The sequence below is a fragment of the Orcinus orca genome, chromosome 2 (assembly GCF_937001465.1).
Source record: "Orcinus orca chromosome 2, mOrcOrc1.1, whole genome shotgun sequence".
Taxonomy (NCBI): domain Eukaryota; kingdom Metazoa; phylum Chordata; class Mammalia; order Artiodactyla; family Delphinidae; genus Orcinus; species Orcinus orca.
In genome coordinates, this window is record NC_064560.1 from 107,811,435 (window position 1) to 107,835,260 (window position 23,826).

Consider the following 23,826-nt stretch of genomic DNA (forward strand, 5'->3'; position numbering starts at 1 on the left):
CCCACCTATTAGCAGAGAGGCTGCCTAAAATCATAATAAGGCCACAGACACCCCAAAACACACCACCAGACATGGACCTGCCCACCAGAAAGACAAGATCCAGCCTCATCCACCAGAACACAGGCACTAGTCCCCTCCACCAGGAAGCCTACACAACCCACTGAACCAACTTTAGCCACTGGGGACAGACACCAAAAACCACAGGAACTACGAACCTGCAGCCTGCAAAAAGGAGACCCCAAACACAGTAAGATAAGCAAAAGGAGAAGACAGAAAAACACACAGCAGATGAAGGAACAAGGTAAAAACCCACCAGACCTAACAAATGAAGAGGAAAAAGGCAGTCTACCTGAAAAAGAATTCAGAGTAATGATAGTAAAGATGATCCAAAATCTTGTAAATAGAAGAGAGAAAATGCAAGAAACATTTAACAAAGACCTAGAAGAACTAAACAGGAAACAAGCAACAATGAACAACACAATAAATGAAATTAAAAATACTCTAGAAGGGATCAATAGCAGAATAACTGAGGCAGAAGAACGGATAAGTGACCTGGAAGATAAAATAGTGGAAATAACTACTGCAGAGCAGAATAAAGAAAAAAGAATGAAAAGAACTGAGGACAGTCTCAGAGACCTCTGGGACAACATTACACGCACCAACATTCAAATTATAGGGGTCCCAGAAGAAGAAGAGAAAAAGAAAGGGACTGAGAAAATATTTGAAGAGATTATAGCTGAAAACTTCCCTAATATGGGAAAGGAAATAGTTAATCAAGTCCAGGAAGCACAGAGAGTCCCATACAGGATAAATCCAAGGAGAAACACGCCAAGACACATATTAATCAAACTGTCAAAAATTAAATACAAAGAAAACATATTAAAAGCAGCAAGGGAAAAACAACAAATAACACACAAGGGAATCCCCATAAGGTTAACAGCTGATCTTTCAGCAGAAACTCTGCAAGCCAGAAGGGAGTGGCAAGACATATTCAAAGTGATGAAGGAGAAAAACCTACAACCAAGATTATTCTACCCAGCAAGGATCTCATTCAGATTTGATGGAGAAATTAAAACCTTTACAGACAAGCAAAAGCTGAGAGAGTTCAGCACCACCAAACCAGCTTTACAACAAATGCTAAAGGAACTTCTCTAGGCAAGAAACACAAGAAAAAGAAAAGACCTACAATAACAAACCCAAAACAATTAAGAAAATGGGAATAGGAACATACATATTGATGTTGATAATTACCTTAAATGTAAATGGACTAAATACTCCCACCAAAAGATGCAGACTGGCTGAAGAGATACAAAACCAAGACCCATATATATGCTGTCTACAAGAGACCCACTTCAGACCTAGGGGCACATACAGACTGAAAGTGAGGGGATGGAAAAAGATATTCCATGCAAATGGAAATCAAAAGAAAGCTGGAGCAGCAACTCTCATATCAGACAAAATAGACTTTAAAGCAAAGACTATTACAAGAGAAAAAGAAGGACACTACATAATGATCAAGGGATCAATCCAAGAAGAAATAACAATTGTAAATATTTATGCACCCAACATAGGAGCACCTTAATACATAAGGCAAATACTAACAGCCATTAAAGGGGAAATCAACAGTAACACATTCATAGTAGGGGACTTCAACACCCCACTTTCACCAATGGACAGATCATCCAAAATGAAAATAAATAAGGAAACACAAGCTTTAAATGATACATTAAACAAGATGGACTTAATTGATATTTATAGGACATTCCATCCAAAATCACAGAATACACATTTTTCTCAAGTGCTCATGGAACATTCTCCAGGATAGATCATATCCTGGATCACAAATCAAGCCTTGGTAAATTTAAGAAAATTGAAATTGTATCAGGTATCTTTTCTGACCACAATGCTATGAGACTAGATATCAATTACAGGAAAAGATCTGTAAAAATTACAAACACATGGAGGCTAAACAATACACTACTTAATAACGAAGTGATCACTGAAGAAATCAAGGAGGAAATTAAAAAATACCTAGAAACAAATGACAATGGAGACACGACGACCCAAAACCTATGGGATGCAGCAAAAGCAGTTCTAAGAGGGAAGTTTATAGCAATACAATCCTACCTTAAGAAACAGAAAACATCTCGAATAAACAACCTAACCTTGCACCTAAAGCAATCAGAGAAAGAAGAACAAAAAAACCCCAAAGTTAGCAGAGGGAAGGAAATCATAATGATCAGATCAAAAATAAATGAAGCAGAAATGAAGGAAACAATAGCAAAGATCAATAAAACTAAAAGCTGGTTCTTTGAGAAGATAAACAAAATTGATAAACCATTAGCCAGACTCATCAAGAAAAAAAGGGAGAAGACTCAAATCAATAGAATTAGAAATGAAAAAGGAGAAGTAACAACTGACACTGCAGAAATACAAAGGATCATGAGAGATTACTACAAGCAACTCTATGCCAATAAAATGGACAACCTGGAAGAAATGGACAAATTCTTAGAAAAGCACAACCTGCCAAGACTGAATCACGAAGAAATAGAAAATATGAACAGACCAATCACAAGTAATGAAATTGAAACTGTGAGTAAAAATCTTCCAACAAACAAAAGCCCAGGACCAGATGGCTTCACAGGCTAATTCTATCAAATATTTAGAGAAGAGCTAACACCTATCCTTCTAAAACTCTTCCAAAATATAGCAGAGGGAGGAACACTCCCAAACTCATTCTACAAGGCCACCATCACCCTGATTCCAAAACCAGACAAAGATGTCACAAAGAAAGAAAACTACAGGCCAATATCACTGATGAACATAGATGCAAAAATGCTCAACAAAATACTAGCAAACAGAATCCAACAGCACATTAAAAGGATCATACACCACGATCAAGTGGGGCTTATTTCAGGAAAGCAAGGATTCTTCAATATACACAAATCAATCAATGTGATACACCATATTAACAAATTGAAGGAGAAAAACCATATGATCATCTCAATAGATGCAGAGAAAGCTTTCAACAAAATTCAACACCCATTTATGATAAAAACCCTGTAGAAAGTAGGCATAGAGGGAACTTTCCTCCACATAATAAAGGCCATATATGACAAACCCACAGCCAACATCATCCTCAATGGTGAAAAACTGAAAAAATTCCCACTAAGATCAGGAACAAGACAAGGTTGCCCACTCTCACCACTCTTATTCAACATAGTTTTGGAAGTTTTAGCCACAGCAATCAGAGAAGAAAAGGAAATAAAAGGAATCCAAATCGGAAAAGAAGAAATAAAGCTGTCACTGTATGCAGATGACATGATACTATAATAGAGAATCCTGAAGATGCTACCAGAAAACTACTAGAAATAATCAATGAATTTGTAGCAGTAAAGTAGCAGTATACAAAATTAATGCACAGAAATCTCTTGCATTCCTATACACTAATGATGAAAAATCTGAAAGTGAAATTAAGAAAACACTCCCATTTACCATTGCAACAAAAAGAATAAAATATCTAGGAATAAACCTACCTAAGGAGACAAAAGACCTGTATGCAGAAAATTATAAGACACTGATGAAAGAAATTAAAGATGATACAAATAGATGGAGAGATATATCATGTTCTTGGATTAGAAGAATCAACATTGTGAAAATGACTGTACTACCCAAAGCAATCTACAGATTCAATGCAATCCTTATCAAACTACCATTGGCATTTTTCACAGAACTAGAACAAAAAATTTCAGTTTGTATGGAAACACAAAAGATCCTGAATAGCCAAAGCAATCTTGAGAATGAAAAACGGAGCTGGAGGAATCAGGCTCCCTGACTTCAGACTATACTACAAACCTACAGTAATCAAGACAGTATGGAACTGGCACAAAAACAGAAATACAGATCATGGAACAGGATAGAAAGCCCAGAGATAAACCCACACACATATGGTCACCTTATCTTTGATAAAGGAGGCAGGAATGTACAGTGGAGAAAGGGCAGCCTCTTCAAGTGGTGCTGGGAAAACTGGACAGGTACATGTAATAGTATGAGATTAGAACACTCCCTAACACCATACACAAAATAAGCTCAAAATGGATTAAAGACCTAAATGTAAGGCCAGAAACTATCAAACTCTTAGAGGAAAACATAGGCAGAACACTCTATGACATAAATCACAGCAAGATCCTTTTTGACCCACCTCCTAGAGAAATGGAAGTAAAAACAAAAATAAACAAATGGGACCTAATGAAACTTAAAAGCTTTTGCACAGCAAAGGAAACCATAAACAAGACCAAAAGACAACCCTCAGAATGGGAGAAAATATTTGCAAACGAAGCAACTGACAAAGGATTAATCTCCAAAATTTGCAAGCAGCTCATGCAGCTCAATAACAAAAAAACAAACAACCCAATCCAAAAATGGGCAAAGACCTAAATAGACATTTCTCCAAAGAAGATATACAAGTCCGCCTGCCAATGCAGGGGACACGGGTTCGTGCCCCAGTCCGGGAAGATCCCACATGCCGCAGAGCGGCTGAGCCTGTGAGCCATGGCCGCTGAGCCTGCGCGTCCGGAGCCTGTGCTCCACAACGGGAGAGGCCACAGCAGTGAGAGGCCCGCGTACCGCAAAAAAAAAAAAAAAAAAAAAAAAGAAGATATACAGATTGCCAACAAACACATGAAAGAATGCTCAACATCATTAATCATTAGAGAAATGCAAATCAACACTACAATGAGATATCATCTCACACCAGTCAAAATGGCCATCATCAAAAAATCTACAAACAATAAATGCTGGAGAGGGTGTGGAGAAAAGGGAACCCTCTTGCATTGCTGGTGGGAATGTGAATTGGTACAGCCATTATGGAGAACAGTTTGGAGGTTCCTTAAAAAACTACAAATAGAACTACCATATGACCGAGCAATCCCACTACTGGGCATATACCCTGAGAAAACCATCTTTCAAAAAGAGTCATGTACCAAAATGTTCACTGCAGCTCTATTTACAATAGCCAGGAGATGGAAGCAACCTAAGTGTCCATCATCGGACGAATGGATAAAGAAGATGTGGCACATAGATACAATGGAATATTACTTAGCCATAAAAAGAAACGAAATTGAATTATCTGTAGTGAGGTGGATGGACCTAGAGTCTGTTATACAGAGTGAGGTAAGTCAGAAAGAGAAAGACAAATACCATATGCTAACACATATATATGGAATCTAAGAAAAAAAATGTCATGAAGAACCTAAGGGTAAGACGGGAATACAGACACAGACCTACTAGAGGATGGACTTGAGGATATGGGGAGGGGGAAGGGTAAGCTGTGACAAAGTGAGAGAGTGGCATGGTCATATATACACTACCAAACGTAAAACAGACAGCTAGTGGAAAGCAGCCGCATAGCACAGGGAGATCAGCTCGGTGCTTTGTGACCACCTAGAGGGGTGGGATAGGGAGGGTGGGAGACGCAAGAGGGAAGAGATATGGGAACATATATATATGTATAACTGATTCACTTTGTTATAAAGCAGAAACTAACACACCATTGTAAAGCAATTATACTCCAATAAAGATGTTAAAAAAAAAAAAAAAAAAGAAACAGTCAACCTCAGGTTCACAGCCCAGAGAAAATACTTTTTTAAATGACGGTTAAATAAAACGCTAAGATGGGAAGAGAAAAAAAAAAACCTTAACCCCTACAGTGAACTATGTAAAAAAATTAACTGAAAATGGACCACAGACCTAAAAGCTAGTTAAAATGAAACACTCAATACAGCCTAGATCTATGTAACTGAGAACTTTAAACACTAGGAAAGTCAGAAGAGAATAGGATTGCTAGAGAAAAGCAGCCATGCAGAAGGACTTACAGATGAAGCATATCCAGTGCCAATCCTGTCTGCTTTGCCCGAGTGAGAGAGGAAAAGTTGGGGATGAGGGGTAAGAGAATACATGCTAATTTTATGTAATTATTTGCTTCCCCTCCTTTCTGCAAGGTGCCATCTGAGTTATAGCTCCTCACAGAATTCATGGCCCCATAAAACAGGGAAATAACCTCTTTTTTTTTTTTTCAACTATTCTAGTTATAGCTGAGGAGACAAGAAAAATGTAAAGGGGTAACCCAAAAAGGATTTAACCTAACTTAAATAGAAAAACATCCTAATTACATTTCTGATTTCAAGCCCACCAGAAAAAAGTCTGGTAATTAATTTATCACCCTGAATGTTGTCCCGGGAAATACTCTAAGTGAAAGCTATGCACTTCGTTGAGAAGGCAGGAATCCTTCAACACCAGCAATGAGGTTCACAAATCAGGGCTCCATAAGCCTGGATGCACTCTGAACTTGATGCACTCTGACCACTGAGAACTTGCCCTATCAGTGCCAGATCATTCTCTGGTACCCTCAGCACGGCCTGCTGGAACAGCTCAAAGACCCAAAATCAGTCACTCTGCTGCTGAACTACAAATGCTGACTGAAACAGCATTAAGATACTTATTAATACTTTTAGGCTGAATTTGCTTTTTCTCAGAAATGAATATCAAGTGAAAAAAGTGGGGTCTGGAAAAGAAAGAGATACAGGCAAAGAGTGTAGCCTAGAGACTGGCCTAGTGTTGACAGAGATGAAGGGAAATTCCACCAAGGGAAATGGAGGATGAAAGAATTATGATGATGTAAAACTGAAGAAAATATAGCTCTAATCACAGTTTTGCACTAGGTGGGATCATCTGCCCACCAAACAGGAAATTACATGTGGAATTCTCAGATACTCAAAAATAGCACTTGTCCTTCACTCCAGTTTTTTATTTTTTTACTAAGAGAATAATATATCAGCATAAAAAGTTTTGAAAATAATAATCATAATGTCTGAATATAATTTTCATTTTTGTATAATTCCTTTCAACCTCAATATACTTTTACTTAACAGTTTTAAGCAAGGTATAAGTAAAACTTCATATTCTGCTTTTTTTGCTTAATAAGTATTAATTTTACAATGCAATATTTATCATTTTTAATGACGAAGTAATAATCAGAGCTAATATAATTTATGTACCAATTCTCCTGTTAGGATATCAAAATTGATTCCTCTTTTTCACTATTAAAAGTACCATTTTAAGAAGTACTTTTTCCATAGACATATCAATATTGTTGAACTATTACTATTGGTAATATTTCCATCAAGTCCCCTTTCCACTGAGACCTGTCCTCTCCACCAATGGGGGTGAGAATACACATGGTCATATTTTTAACTTAATTTGGACCCGGACTCTTGCCCCAGCTGACTGGACTAAAGAGAATACCTGACTGAAGCTGAGCCAATTAGATTTTCTCTTTCAGGAATATAAAAGGTATGTCACTGGTGGCTCTGGAGCTGGGGAAGCCATTCCTACCATGTGTATAGATAACAGTCACGAGATTTTGTAGGGCCACTTTTTTTGTTCAAAACAGGGAACACAGATTCTCAAAGGAATATAACTGACTACTTACCAAATTGATTGTACTTTCTGATCCTAGCCCAACAAATAATGATGATGCCAGCAGCTGCTTTTCTTTCTCTTCTTTAGATTGGGTAAGGGCTTGAGATTGATCGTTTTTTGTTATAATTTGATCTACATTCTCCATTATTATATTCTCTTGAGGGACTGGCAGAGCTTCTGTTTCATCACCAGTTTTGCTTTCCTTCTTGGGAAGATAGCCCTCTTTCCCCCACAATTTCTTTATACCTTCCAGCTTCAAGCTATTTGTCCTAAGGATATTGATAATGAAATCAAGTCAATTTAAATAATTGCTAAATACTTACCTTCTTGAGGCGTTTTTAAAAACACATCATTGTCATGACCTTTTAGAAATAGCTTTCATATTATATTCTACGTGCCAGAAATAAAACCTAGATCTTTAGATTTTATTTTAGTTATAGCCAACCTCCCCTAACTCTCCAGCCAAAAGATTTAAGGCAACAGAACTCTAGACTTAGTTAAAAATTTCAGATTATTTAATTTTCATTTAATTCCTTGAATAAGATGTCCAAAAATAGAACTACTGTAAATCAGTTCCTTTCACCTATTGACTTTTCAAAAATACCTTTAATTCTGATGGGTTAAAGATCAGAAATGATATAAGTTTCATACCTATAATCACTCAGTGAAGGAATTAACACTACATAAATTCACTACATAAAATCCTGTTGAGAGCAAAAAAAAAAAAATCATTCAAATCTACTCCTATGTGTAAATTTACCTTTAATCCACAAGGTTTTCTTAATGTGAGCACAAGCTACACTTTCAACTATTATAAATGTACATTTATAAAAATGAATGAAGTTTGATCTGTAGAAGAAAACAGTAGTATTTTTGGAAAAAGCATGAAGTTTAGGAGTTTTTTTATACCTGAGATGAAAAAGAATAAAGTTGTGATTAGAATTAGGTCTCACCTACTGTTGTCCCAAAAGCTACAGCTGTGAATCGTAAGTGCAGGCTGAAACAACCAAAGACTGCCTCTATTGTTTTCATATAAGAACCATGTGTCCTTGGCACTGGCTCATTTAAGTATCCCTCTCATGATCCAAAACTGAATTTTTAAAATTTGTACTATAAGATAGGCAGATCGTGAAATGAATCTAAAAGAAGGATTCAGAAATATCTGTACTATTATTCCATTTTAATTTGTTGGAATCATGGTCAGTTTGATTTTCTGTAGTATGCCAGAAACAAAAACAGATCATTATACTTCATACTGAGTGAAGAACTAATGCTATTAAGTACCAACTGGCTAAAAGAAAGTCTAATGTTAATAAAGAACGTCCTATAGGGAATTAGTCCATGCCTACTCAATGAATTTTACTGTTGAATGTTCCTTTACAAATATCTTCATTCATCCCTTTCTTTCAGGTACCAAAAGAGTTTTCTAAAAAGTTAAAAAAAAACTGTTAGTTATCTATCAAACCTCTTAGAAGAAAACTGGTTGATCTTGTGTGAGCAGACAAAAAAGTCATCAGGGGAACCCCTAAAATGACCCCAGCACTTCTAGGATGCTCAACAGCAACAACTCAAAAGGATTCATGAATGCCCACAGCAGGATTACAGTGTTTTTTGTAACCCTGTTTACCAAAACATATCCTTTAATTATTGGGGGGGGGGGGAATAAAAAAGAGCAACTCCCCAAATGATTCAAATATTAGTTTAACTAAAAAAAGGCAGGTGTGGTAGACCCTAGGATGTTCCATCCAGATCCCCCTTCAATGAAGGACTTTGTTGGCGCAGCTGTTAGGAGCATAGCACCCTTAGGGATTTGTCTCAGTTGCAGAGTCATCTCAGTTGCAGATCATGCCCTTTTCCAGGGCAGCCCATATCTAATAATTGATGAACAGAAGTATAGAGTCCTGGCCACCCATTTTAGCCTAACTTAGGACAGTTCAGATGGGCCATTCTAGCTTCAGAGCTTCCTATGGGGTCAGCAGACACTGTTGTTGGCACTGCATTGCTTAACTTCTTCCTCTGCCCAAACCCTCTTCTTTTCCTTTCCTTCCACAGTTGTTGATGCCAAGGGCACTCCTTAATATTCTGCATGCTAAATTCCATCTTGGAATGCACTCCCCAGGGACTTCAACCCACAATAACAGGCAAAAATGAGAATGGGAAGAAAAAGGAGCCTGAATACATGCCTATTATCAACATAAATTTTTACTGTCATGCATTACATACAGAAAGTCTAAAAAGAAGGTAGATAAATAAGAGAGCAGCATAAAACCATTTCATACACAACATATGCCTCTTTATGATATGAAACATAACATAAAAAATTTTTAAACGTAAGTCATCTTTGCCTGGATTTTGACAACAATAATATTATAATTCATGGTTTTATACGGTATACCTCTGTGTTGTTTTTAATCAGACCATTCAAACACAGATGTAGATTATGGCCAAGCAATCTTCAAAAGATTAGGAATGTACTTTGAGCTCTAGAAATTCCCATTTGTGGTAGGGTGCTGCTCTGTAATAGGGCTTAAGGTAAGAAATGCTAAATTGGGCTTGCCCCACTTTATTCTCAGCTTGCCAGAGACTGCAGAAGAATGATCATCTCCTCTCTAAAGCTGATACACCTCACCAATTACCACTTAGGTTCCTAATCTGAAATAATGTGTGAGCTGTGGTCCTCTTTGGAAAGAAATTTTAAATTCATCCCTCAGGTTGCACTTCATGGTTATCCAGCATATGTATAATTCCTGAGCAGCTTTGCCAAATGTCATTTCTCTGAGGGTAGTACATGTACACATACAGGATTTACAAGGCCCTGTCAAGTCCCCCAGATCCTAGTTCAATACTAAAAAAGCAGATGCCATCATCTGTTGTGCAGGCAAAAGGGACTTGGAGGGTTTCTGTCTCTCCTTCCCTTGCCCCTCTATTCCCTGTTTGAGGCACTTAATTGCTATCACCACCACCATCACATGCTCACAAACCGTATCTGCTCCCCATGCTTATAATACTGAAATTAAATGTCTGGGAAAGAAAAGGGTGTCAACAGAGCAGGAAAAAAACGCTAAGAAAGAGATTTTGAACTTATGCCATTTCAATCAGCATATCATTCTACATTCCTCATAATCTATGTGTCATTTTTCTGATAAATACTTCTTATAACCATATCACTGGAAGACTGACAAATGCAAAGACTAACATAAAATAAGGTTACTGAGTCTGTTCAAATGTCATCTTTCAAAGTTGTCACCTTTGAGATTTTATCATTTATTCTAACAATGTTGCCATTTCTCAAAACATTTTTGAACTCTTAGAAGAAGCTCCTTCACAAACAAGAAAGCCATTTTCATTACTTTATGTCACATTGGTATACTGACCAAAGTTATCCAGCTTGACTACTAATTTTATGTAGTAAATTCAGCTTTTGGATAATAACAATAATGATAGCAATGACAATTATTAATTTTAGCTACCATTTATCAATCATTTATTACGTACTGGGTTGTATGAGGCACTTTACATACATTATCTCATTTTATTAACTTAATCATATTTCTAGTAATTTATTCATATTTCCAAAATCAAAATTTACCTAAAAAGGATGAAGTTTTTTTTTTTTTTTTTTTTTTGCTGTACGCGGGCCTCTCACAGTTGTGGCCTCTCCCGTTGCGGAGCACAGGCTCCGGACGCGCAGGCTCAGCAGCCATGGCTCACGGGCCCAGCCGCTCCGCGGCATGTGGGATCTTCCCAGACCGGGGCACGAAACTGTGTCCCCTGCATTGGCAGGCGGACTCTCAACCACTGCGCCACCAGGGAAGCCCAAGGATGAAGATCTGACTCCATGTTAAGACATTTAGAAAAATGTATCACCAATTTTCAAGGTGGCTGGAAAGAAGCTCTGAAAGTATTCTGAACAAAGTACACAGCTTTCTCAAGTGAAGTCCATCATCTTTATGTTCATCTATATATTCGTCAATCTTCCAATGAGATGGTTATAAGAAGTACATTATGAGGAATGCAGAATGATATGAACAGTCACCTCACTGGGTATATGAGTTCTGATACATTTCTTTAAAAATGTGTGTGTGTGTGTGTGTATGCATGATGTGTAGTAATAACACACACATCATTACTATGTGTAAAGCTTGTATACATTCTATACTGTCTTGGAAGTAAGCAAGCTCTCTTAAAGTACAAGGACAGGCTATACACTATCAATACCTCGAGAGCAATAAATAGAAACAGCTGAAACAACAACCCATGCAGAATTTAGCTTTCAGGAATCCTTCAACATGTAAAGACATTTAAACACTCCCATGTTCTCAATTTTAAGAAAGGAACTTACTCTTTTAGCCCGGTCTCTGTACTATTCCCAGATATATCTGAACCAAGAGAAATGCCAGCAGGAGACTGTCGTCCAGAGAAGCCAGATGAAGAAAAGGAGAGTCCATATGGTTCAAAACTGAGAACTAGAATTTTAAAACAACAACAGAGGTTCATATTTAAAACAAAGCAAAAATTATGAAAAAAAAGCAAAATATAAAATAATAGAAAACTAGAATCCAGTGACAATTTTTAAACTGGAAAGGACTTTGGAAATGATCTAATCAAATATTTATAGCAATAATAATAAAGCAGCTATGATTTATTAAATCTCTACTACAGTCTTCATACAATTAGTTAATCAAAGACAGTCTTTCATTTTTCTTTTTACCACCCTTAAAAGCTAAAAAAGAATTCAATTAGGAAAGACAACTGATAAACCAGGTCTACTGAAAAGTTGCTGCTCTCATGCAAAAATGTTTAATGAACTATGAATGAAGACCTGACCATGTTTCTGTTTAACAAAATGCTCTTAGGCACATTCCTGTACCAACTGGACTGATGGAGCCCTCAATGTGAAATCCCCCTTACTGACAAAGAACAAGGTTTACCCAGGTTCAGATTCCTTTGCGTCTGTATACCCAAATGAATTCAATCAGAGCCATAAAATTCATATTGTTATTGTGGTAGAGCAGATACTGATATCCACTTTCCTCTTCTTTCTAAGCTACAGAACCTTCAATTCTTAGCTAGGTACATGGCCACCCAGAAAAGAGATGACATTTCCAGACTCCTGTGCCATGTGACTGAATTCTGACCAATGAAATTATATACACATTTTGTGTACAACTTCTGGGAGGAATCCTCCTGGAAGAAAAAACTTCCTCTCTCCCTTCCTCTTTTATGTTCATAAAAAACCATCATCAATACTAGGCTGCCTACTTCTGGATTTCATTAATGGAAAAGAGCAATAACCCTCCGCCTTGTATAAAGCCCTGCTTTCTCTGTTTTCTAATATGCTATTTAGCTAAACTTAATCCTAACTGGCACATTATCTCTTTGGACTGTCTGGATTATAATATAAAGGACCTTCTTAAATCATAAAAAGTATCTTAGAAAATAAAATGTGAACTTCTGTAATTATTATCCTCATCTTACAATGAGGAATCTGTGGCAAAGAGCTTGCCAAAAAGTCACCGAAGAGTACAAAGACAAGAAATGAAAGAGGCAAATGAGAAATCAGATACTCTGGTTCCAGAACTGCACTCTCAACCATTATATTACACTGTCTCCTTCAAAGGAAACAGCACCTAATCCAAAGAGTACTAAATAAATTAGCTTGTGTGTTAGCTAAATGAATGATATGACTGTTCACTATAAAAAAATAATGGGCTAATTAATAAACAGGTAAAGGGTTCAGACTAGGTCAGCAGTTTCCAAGTGCTGATTTGATAACCAGGAACAAGCTGACTTCACAGAATCTCTCACGTATCTTTTTATACATACAACCAGGCTTTCAGAGATATACTAACAGAAGGTATAGGAGTAGGTCTCAAAAATCTGTATCATTTTTTTAAAACTCTCTATGTGATTCTGATTCTGAATCATGTTTGGAAACCAACTGTCTAAATCTAAGGTCCTTTTCAGATAGAATATCCTCTCATTTTAAGCTTTCCAATCATCTGGTTTAAACTTCTATCCCAAGGTTAGAAGGCCTCTTTTAAATAGCATCTGTGACAGTCAGTCACCCAGCCTCTGCACTGAATGTTGAGAATTCTTTCATGTGTTTGTTGGCAATCTGTATATCTTCTTTGGAGAAATGTCTGTTTAGGTCTTCTGTCCATTTTTGGATTGGGTTGTTTGTTCTTTTGATATTGAGCTGCTTGTATCTTTTTGAGGTTAATCCTTTGTCAGTTGCTTCATTTCCAAATATTTTCTCCCATTCTGAGTGTTGTCTTTTCGTCTTGTTTATGGTTTCCTTTGCTGTGCAAAAGCTTTTAAGTTTCATTAGGTCCCATTTGTTTATTTTTGTTTTTATTTCCATTTCTCTAGGAGGTGGGTCAAAAAGGATCTTGCCTGTGATTTATGTCATAGTGTTCTTCCTATATTTTCCTCTAAGAGTTTGATAGTGTCTGGCCTTACATTTAGGTCTTTAATCCACTTTGAGTTTATTTCTGTGTACGGTGTTAGGCAATGTTCTAATTTCATTCTTGTACATGTAGCTGTCTGGTTTTCCCAGCACCACTTATTGAAGAGGCTGTCTTTTCTCCATTGTATATTCTTGCCTCCTTTGTCAAAAATAAGGTGACCATATGTATGTGGGTTTATCTCTGGGCTTTCTCTCCTGTTCCACTGATCTATATTTCTGTTTTTCTGCCACTACCATACTGTCTTGATTACCATAGCTCTGTAGTATAGTCTGAAGTCCAGGAGCCTAACTCCTCCAGCTCCGTTTTTCTTTCTAAGGATTGCTTTGGCTATTTGGGGTCTTTTGTGTTTCCATACAAATTGTAAAATCTTTTGTTCTAGTTCTGTGAAAAATGCCAGTGGTAGTTTGATAGAGATTGCACTGAATCTGTAGATTGCTTTGGGTAGTATAGTCATTTTCACAATGTTGATTCTTCCAATCCAAGAACATGGTATATCTCTCCAGCTATTTGTAACATCTTTAATTTCTTTCATCAGTGTCTTATAGTTTTCTGAACACAGGTCTTTTGTCTCCTTAGGTAGGTTTATTCCTAGATATTTTATTCTTTTTGTTGCAATGGTAAATGGGAGTGTTTTCTTAATTTCACTTTCAGATTTTTCATCATTAGTGTATAGGAATGCAAGAGATTTCTGTGCATTAATTTTGTATCCTGCTACTTTACCAAATTCATTGATTAGCCCTAGTAGTTTTCTGGTAACATTTTTAGGATCCTCTATGTATAGGAGCATTTCACCTGCAAACAGTGACAGCTTTACATCTTCTTTTCCGATTTGGGTTCCTTTTATTTCTTTTTCTTCTCTGATTGCTGTGGCTAAAACTTCCAAAACTATGTTGAATAAGAGTGATGAGAGTGGGCAACCTTATCTTGCTCCTGACCTTAGTGGAAATGGTTTCAGTTTTTCACCATTGAGGACGATGTTGGTTGTGGGTTTGTCATATATGGTCTTTATTATGTGGCGGTAAGTTCCCTCTATGCCTACTTTCTGGAGGATTTCTATCATAAATTGGTGTTGAATTTTGTCGAAAGCTTTTTCTGCATCTATTGCGATGATCATATGGTTTTTATTCTTCAGTTTGTTAATATGTTTTATCACATTGATTGATTTGCATATATTGAAGAATCCTTGCATTCCTGGGATATACCCCACTTGACCATGGTGTATGATCCTTTTAATGTCCTGTTGGATTCTGTTTTCCAGTATTTTGTTGAGGATTTTGCATCTATGTTCATCAGTGATATTGGCCTGTAGTTTTCTTTCTTTGTGACATCTTTGTCTGCCTTTGGTATCAGGGTGATGGTGGCCTTGTAGAATGAGTTTGGGAGTGTTCCTTCCTCTGCTATATTTTGGCAGAGTCTGAGAAGGATAGGTGTTAGCTCTTCTCTAAACGTTTTGATAGATTTCGCCTGTGAAGCCATCTGGTCTTGGGCTTTTGTTTGTTGGAAGATTTTTAATCACAGTCTCAATTTCAGTGCTTGTGATTAGTCTGTTTATATTTTCTATTTCTTCCTGGTTCAGTCTCAGAAGGTTGTGCTTTTCTAAGAATTTGTCCATTTCTTCCAGGTTGTCCATTTTATTGGCATAGAGTTGCTTGTAGTAATCTCTCATGATCCTTTGTATTTCTGCAGTGTCAGTTGTTACTTCTCCTTTTTCATTTCTAATTCTATTGACTTGAGTCTTCTCCCTTTTTTTCTTGATGAGTCTGGCTAACGCTTTATCAATTTTGTTTATCTTCTCAAAAAACCAGCTTTTAGTTTTATTGATCTTTGCTATTGTTTCCTTCATTTCTTTTTCCATTATTTCTGATCTATCTTATGATTTCTTCCCTTCTGCTCATTTTGGGGTTTTGTTTGTTCTTCTTTCTCTAATTGCTTTAGGTGTAAGGTTAGATTGTTTATTTGAGATGTTTCTTGTTTCTTGAGGTAAGATTGCATTTCTATAAACTTCCCTGTTAAAACTGTTTTGCTGCATCCCATAGGTTTTGGGTGTTCGTGTTTTTATTGTCATTTGTTTCTAGGTATTTTGTGATTTCCTCTTTGATTTCTTCAGTGATTTCTTGGTTATTTAGTAGTGTATTGTTTAGCCTTCACATATTTGTATTTTTTACAGATTTTTTTCCCTGTAATTGGTATCATCTCATAGCGTTGTTGTCGGAAAAGATACTTGATATGATTTCAATTTTCTTAAATTTACCAAGGCTTAAATTGTGACCCAAGATATGATCTATCCTGGAGAATGTTCCATGAGCACTTGAGAAGAAAGTATATTCTGTTGTTTTTGGATGGAATGTCTTATAAATATCAATTAAGTCCATCTTGCTTAATGTATCATTTAAAGCTTGTGTTTCCTTATTTATTTTCATTTTGGATGATCTATCCATTGGTGAAAGTGGGGTGTTAAAGTTCCCTACTATGATTGTGTTACTGTCGATTTCCCCTTTTATGGCTCTTAGCATTTGCCTATGCATTGAGGTGCTCCTATGTTGGGTGCATAAATATTTACAATTGTTATATCTTCTTCTTGGGTTGATCCCTGATCATTATGTAGTATCCTTCTCTGTCTCTTGTAATAGTCTTTGCTTTAAAGTCTATTTTGTCTGATATGAGAATTGCTACTCCAGCTTTCTTTTGATTTCCATTTGCATGAAATATCTTTTTCCATCCCCTCACTTTCAGTCTGTATGTGCCCCTAGGTCTGAAGTGGGTCTCTTGTAGACAGCATATATACGGGTCTTGTTTCTATATCCATTCAGCCAGTCTATGTCTTTTCATGGGAGCAGTTAATCCATTTACATTTAAGGCAGTTATCGATATGTATGTTCCTATTACCATTTTCTTAATTGTTTTGGGTTTGTTACTGTAGGTCTTTTCCTTCTCTTGTGTTTCCTGCCTACAGAAGTTCCTTTAGCATTTGTTGTAAAGCTGGTTTGGTGGTGCTGAATTCTCTTAGCTTCTGCTTGTCTATAAAGGTTTTAATTTCTCTGTCAAAACTGAATGAGATCCTTGCTAGGTAGAGTAATCTTGGTTGTAGGTTTTTCTCCTTCATCACTTTAAATATGTCCTGCCACTCCCTTCTGGCTTGCAGAGTTTCTGCTGAAAGACCAGCTGTCAACCTTATGGGGATTCCATTGTATGTTATTTGTTGTTTTTCCCTTGCTGCTTTTAATATTTTTTCTTTGTATTTAATTTTTGATAGTTTGAATATGTGCCTTGGCATGTTTGTCCTTGGATTTATCCTGTATGGGACTCTCTGCGCTTCCTGGGCTTGACTATTTCCTTTCCCATATTAGGGAAGTTTTCAACTATAATCTCTTCAAATATTTTCTCAGTCCCTTTCTTTTTCTCTTCTTCTTCTGGGACCCCTATAATTCAAATGTTGGTGTGTTTTACGTTGTCCCAGAGGTCTCTGAGACTGTCCTCATTTCTTTTCATTCTTTTTTCTTTATTCTGCTCTATTTTATCTTCCAGGTCACTTCTCCATTATTCTGCCTCAGTTATTCTGCTATTGATCCCTTCTAGGGTATTTTTAATTTCATTTATTGTGTTGTTCATCATTGCTTGTTTGCTCTTTAGTTCTTCTAGGTCCTTGTTAAACGTTTCTTGCATTTTCTCCATTCTATTTCCAAGATTTTGCATCATATTTACTATCATTATTTTGAATTCTTTTCAGGTAGACTGCCTATTTCCTCTTCATTTGTTTGGTCTGGTGGGTTTTTACCTTGCTCCTTCATCTGCTATGTGTTTCTTTCTTTCTCATTTTGCTTAACTTACTGTGTCTGGGGTCTCCTTTTCACAGGCTGCAGGTTCATAGTTCCCGTTGTTAGTGATGTCTGTCCCCAGTGGCTAAGGTTGATTCAGTGGGTTGTGTAGGCTTCCTGTTGGAGGGGGCTGGTGCCTATGTTGTGGTGGATGAGGGTGGATATTGTCTTTCTGGTGGGCAGGACCGCATTCAGTGGTGTGTTTTGGGATGTGTGTGACCTTATTATGATTTTAGGGAGCAACTCTGCTAATGGGTGGGGTTGTGTTCCTGTCCTGCTAGTTGTTTGGCATAGAGTGTCCAGCACTATAGCTTGCTTGTCGTTGAGTGGAGCTGGGTCTTAGCATTGAGGTGGAGATCTCTGGGAGAGCTTTCACCGTTTGATATTACATGGAGCCAGGAGGTCTCTGATGGACCAATGTCCTGAACTCAGCTCTCCTACCTCAGAGGCACAGGCCTGATACCCGGCTGGAGCATCAAGACCCTATCAGCCACACGGCTCAGAAGAAAAGGGAGAAAAAGAGAAAGAAAGAAACAAATAACAATAATAAAATAAAGTTATTAAAATAAAAACTAAAAAAAAATTATTAAAAATTTTTTAAAAATTAAAAAAAAAGAAAGAAAGAAAGAAGAGAGCAACCAAGCCAAAAAAACAAATACACCAATGATAACAAGCACTAAAAACTATACTTAAAAAAAAGGACAGACAGAACCCTAGGACAAATGGTAAAAGCAGAGCTATACAGACAAAATCACACAAAGAAGCATACACATACACACTCACAAAAAGAGAAAAAGGAAAAAAATATATATATCTTTTGGGAAGTCTGAGGACTTCTGCCAGCATTCAGTAGGTGTTCTGTAGGAGCTGTTCCACGTGTAGATGTATTTCTGATGTATTTGTGGGGAGGAAGGTGATCTCCATGTCTTACTCCTCCTCCATCTTGAAGTTCTCTGCAGTTCTTTTATACCTTGATCATTTGGCTATACCTCTCTGACCATCCCCAGCTGTTATTAATTTTATTTTTTGAGAGACTAACAGTCTAAACTTGATGTGGTTTTCAAAAATCCACAGTTCTGTAGACAGGAGATTATCCTGCTACTTCCCCTTATTATCTCTGGTTTTATCTAACATTGGGGCTACAACATATTCAAATAACATTTTAACAGAATAATCCACACTGATTCCTCAATGCTTTTCTTGGGTAGGAACTGGTAATAAAAGTTAGTTCCCCAGTATCCCACCTATGTTTGCTAATTCTCATTATCTTACAATATTTTCCTGAAGTTTATTGTTACGAACTTGGCATTTTTCTACCCAAGAGAGCTAAGTACTGTATCCTTCATAAAAGTGACATTTGACTACTACTCTGCAAATGATTTATAAAAATCTCAAACAAGATCAGTATCAGAACCGACTGCCAATTGAAGGATTCCAGAATTAACAACTTTTTAGGCAGAAAATACCTATTTTTCCCCCACTCTTTACTTTCTGTAATAACCACAATTATAAGATCCATGATTTTATAACTTATTCTTCACGTACACAGCATAAGCACTTGCTATGTCCTGTCTCGTAACTGATTTCCTTTTCCATGATATAAAAGACAGTTTAGGCTCATGAAATTTCAATTTTACTTTAGAGAACTTTTGAAAAATAGGTTTGGGAGGAGAGGGGAAGAGCCTAATTTGACAGTTTAACCCCATTTATAATGATGATTCCATGATCAAAAATGTACTTGGCAAATGAATATACTAGCTTGGAGAGTTTCAGGTCTATTATATTTGCATCAGCCACTTAACTTATTTTAAGAAAGAAGAAAGGCAATGCCAGAAATTAGGCTCCTTGTCCTAACCCCTCTTGCCTACCCTAGCCTTGAATTGCAGTAATAAGAGCAACTGATGGGGAATTCCCCAGTGGTCCAATGGTTAGGGCTCTGCGCTTTCACTGCAGGGGGCATGGGTTTGATCCCTGGTCAGGGCACTAAAATCCCACATGCCACACAGCACAGCCGAAAAAGAAAGAGCAACTGATGGCTCCCGGACATTTGAAAATAAGGAAATATGACAACTGGACCATGTCTCCCACTCTGGAACTCCAGATTTTCACTCCATGCCTTGGATGTCATAAGGCCTCTATATGCACTACAGTCAGAGGTGGGGCAACTGTAATTCAAAACTTTTATTTCCCCTCACATATTCTATCAATATATGAGGAGTTAAATGGGAAGGAAACTGATTACCCTTTGAAAGAAAATTGTATTTTCTAGGCCTTTAGGTATTGTTGTGCTAAATAATGTCAAAAACTTTAAAAGAACAAATACTTCTGCAAAAAAAATAACATCAAGCCTATTATTAGTGTTTATACTTTTTGGTTTCATTGTAGGATGAACCATTCAGTTGTACTCATATGCCTAGCGCAGAACCTAAAAAATAATAAGTACTCTACAAAATCATTAAATAATGAATAGGAGGAAAAAAAAGACCTTTCAGCATTGAACTTTACAGTATTAACATTCTGATTTCCTATACAAATAATATTCAGTGGTCTCCCTTTATTCATACATATGTGTATATATATATCCCATCCACCATCAAATATCTCAGTGATCTCCTCTTTACTAAAATAATGACAGAAGTCTTTCCCTGACAGCCTACATTTTTTAAATGTAAAGTTATTCTTTTCTTTCTAGGCTGTTCCTAAATTCACTGATCAGACATTTCGCTGGAGGAAGCATTTTAACACACTTAAGCTATACAAGATTGTTCAGAATAAAATGAAACTCACTAGTTCATAGAAACCAGAGTTTTCTTCTGAAACTCTTCTGCAGATATGCTCACGCTGATATCTGTAAGCCCTTTAGCACAGTGACCAACATGATAATTCCACCTTCAAGTTCTTTTAAAATTCCAGGATGGCTGCCATATCTTAGGTACTTATGTACATGAAACCTATGGCTTTGGGAACACCTCTAGGCTAACTTTTTTTTCCTGTTTACCCCAAATAAGGTCAGGGTGAACAAGTCACAAGCAGACTTAACAAGAGATAGTGAATCTCCTTAGTTATTTACTTACATGACTATAATATCAATTGCATTAAAAAGTGATGTCCCTACAATCTAGCTTATTATAAACCCATGAAAAATTACCTTTTTCCTGAGAAAGCTTTTCCTCCTGCCGTTGGTGCTGAGGTTTGTAAGGTGCTGCCCCCTGACTTAGTTCTTCAGCCACAAAACCATCCAGAAAAGATAAGGAAGCATCTACCTATATTAAAGTAAAGCAAAAATTAGGAATTAAAAAAACTTACCCTAAACATTAGACTGCACATTCACAGAAGTGATTTCAGCCCATATTTCCTAAAAATAATTTTTAAGTGAAAAACAGAACTTCAACTCTAAAATTGCTACTCAACTCTCTATCTTTCTGAAACATCTATAATCAAAACACTCAGCTAAGAATCTAACAATATAAGTCATGTGCACTTATTATTCATTTCACTGCACTGCAGAATACATTTTTGAGCATCCAACATGTTAAGGCATCATGTTAGATGCTATAACTGAGACAAAGTAAGACACAAGTCCTGCCTCATGAGACTTGTAACCTACCAGAGGAGAAGACACATACACTATGAGCTATAGTGTCTACATTAGTTTCCTCCTGCTGTGGGCTAAAAACAAATCCCCCAGCAAAGGCTAGTTCCTTCTGGAGGCTCCAGTGGAGAATAGGTTTCTTGTCTCTTCCAGCTCCTAGAGGCTGCCAGCATTCCTCGGCTTGGGGCTATATCACTCCAATCTTTGCTTCTATTGTTACTTGGCCTTCTCCTCTCTGACCTCTTGCCTCACTTTTATAAGGACCCTTGTGATTATATCATGCCTACTCAGATAATCCAAGATAGTCTTTCCGTTACAAAACCCTTAACTTAATCAAACCTACAAAGTCCCTTTTACCATATAAAGTAACTTATGCACAGGTTACAGGGATTAAGATGTGAATATCTTGGGGAGGCCCATTATCCAGCCTCCCACAGTGCCTTTAACTATCCTATTCCATTCTACCTAAAAATGCTTTGTTACAAACCTGTGGAAAATTACTTAATTTCAATCAAGTACAAGAATAGAAAGGTACAAGAGAATGCTTAAATGAAAAGAAATAAAGAGATGAAGAAAGAGTAAGGGGAAAAGGAGAAAAGAAAAAGTGAGGAGAGAAATAAAAATGAGATACACAAGAGGATATAGCAGTAACGACCTCAGAAACCACAGATTTGCCTCTCCTAATTTAGCCAAGTGTATACAAACAGCTCAGATAATTTAGAACAGCAGGTAATTCTCAAAAAATTTAAGTGGCATGTCACACTGTGCATTTGGCAAAGTTTAGTTTTGATAAGATTTTTTTTTTGAGTTTTTTCTTCCATGTGGACCACTTCTAAAGTCTTTATTGAATTTGTTACAATATTGCTTCTGTTTCACGTTATAGTTTTTTGGTCACGAGACATGTGGGATCTTAGCTCCCCAACCAGGGATTGAACCCACACCCCCTGCATTAGAAGGCAAAGTCCTAACCACTGGACTGCCAGGGAAGTCCCTCGATAAGATTCTTAAGAGATGAAGCCATGTCATCATCATTATCTTTTATTGTAAGAAAGGGAAGTAGAGTAACTAACTAGTTTAATACTATGTATAGCATATTTATTCATATAGTCTCTGGAATGCCTACCAAATGTTAAACCAAGGCCTCTACCCATGAGGAGCTAATGAAAAAAATTAATGAACAAAGGTTCAAAATGAATACAAGCCATGAACATCTGAGCCATAATTAGTGGGAATACTGCCCATCCTCCCCTCTTCTTCAACTATATGACATCTAATATAAAAATCTGAACAAATCTGACTTCCTTCTGGAAGTTTTCAGATTTACACCAATCTGACAGAGAACTCAGAGGTGAGCAGTAACTAAGTGCTTTGGATTAAAAGCAGCACTGGCTGAAAGTAGGTGGGAGAAGAAAAGGCGGGTGATCAGGTTCCAAAGTAGTAAAGATTTAGATAGTAGATGGACAAAATAAAATGGAGAACTGTTTTTTTCTTACATTCTCAAAGAAAAGAGAGCAATAATAAAATGACATATTAGAGAAGTTCAAAGGAGATAAAATTTTTAAGTTCTCAAATTATTATATGTTAAAAGAGATTGTCATAGACTATAAACCCCTGCACTGCAGTTCTCCAGAACCGATTAGTCTTCCTGACTATTTAGGATCACTACTGAGTAGAAGCTCTCAAATGCTCTCTCACACTAATGTGAGAAAAATGCCAACCTTCATCTAAAGTGCTACAGAAATTACATTTTGGCATATCCCAGATATATCACAAATGCAAGAATTATTGTTTAAACACAATGTAATTTTGTAAAAGATGGAATGCAGATATCTTACCACCATGTCTTCACAACTCTTATCAACTGGAAGCAAGCCCTTCATAAATTTCACATTCTCATGCAAATGTTTTAATTCAAATGCATGCTGTCTCAAACAAGTATCCAAAGATGTGGTAAATTCCTGGATTAATCTCTCAACTATATTAGAAGAGTGTGCTTGAGGTGTCAACTTGGTCACAGCAGCAATTATCCAGGCTTTTGTTTCTGAAGAAATGGAGTCACTTCTAAGTAACTTGTAGAGCTTGGTTATAACTTCCTCTGGCGTTTCCTTATCTAAGAGGTAGGAATACTCCCCTAAAACCTAAAATAAAGAAATGTATATATGCAAATATCAAGTTATATAACAACTATACTCAGAAATTTAAACAAAGTGCCTACTGCCGGAGTGAATTTAATTTATACTAAACATATTCTCATGGTGAAGAAATTATTAAAGATACAACTGTATATTTTAGGTTCAAAATTACACCAAGAACTGGAAGTGAGTACAAAAAGGTTTTCCACATCTTTATCGTTAACAATATATAAAGTAGCATACCGTTACAAGTTAGCTTTCTTCTGAACTTCCAGGTTTGGATGTTGGTTTTTAAAAGCACTTTCACATTCTGTTACTATTTTTTCCAATAAGCATTT

At 36.7% G+C, this 23,826-nt stretch overlaps 1 protein-coding gene across 8 annotated transcripts in view; it reads right to left on the bottom strand.

The window, feature by feature from the left end:
* The window catches only part of AP4E1 (adaptor related protein complex 4 subunit epsilon 1), a 94,792-nt gene that overhangs the window by 33,472 nt on the left and 37,494 nt on the right, over positions 1 to 23,826 (bottom strand). For all 8 annotated transcript variants that reach the window (XM_049706037.1, XM_049706038.1, XM_049706039.1 and 5 more), the window contains 4 exons: positions 23,192 to 23,494; positions 20,913 to 21,027; positions 11,822 to 11,945; positions 7,490 to 7,748 (listed from right to left, as the gene is read on the bottom strand). In XM_049706037.1, coding sequence (XP_049561994.1) covers positions 7,490 to 7,748; positions 11,822 to 11,945; positions 20,913 to 21,027; positions 23,192 to 23,494 — 801 coding nt within the window. The remainder of the gene's footprint in view (positions 1 to 7,489; positions 7,749 to 11,821; positions 11,946 to 20,912; positions 21,028 to 23,191; positions 23,495 to 23,826) is intronic.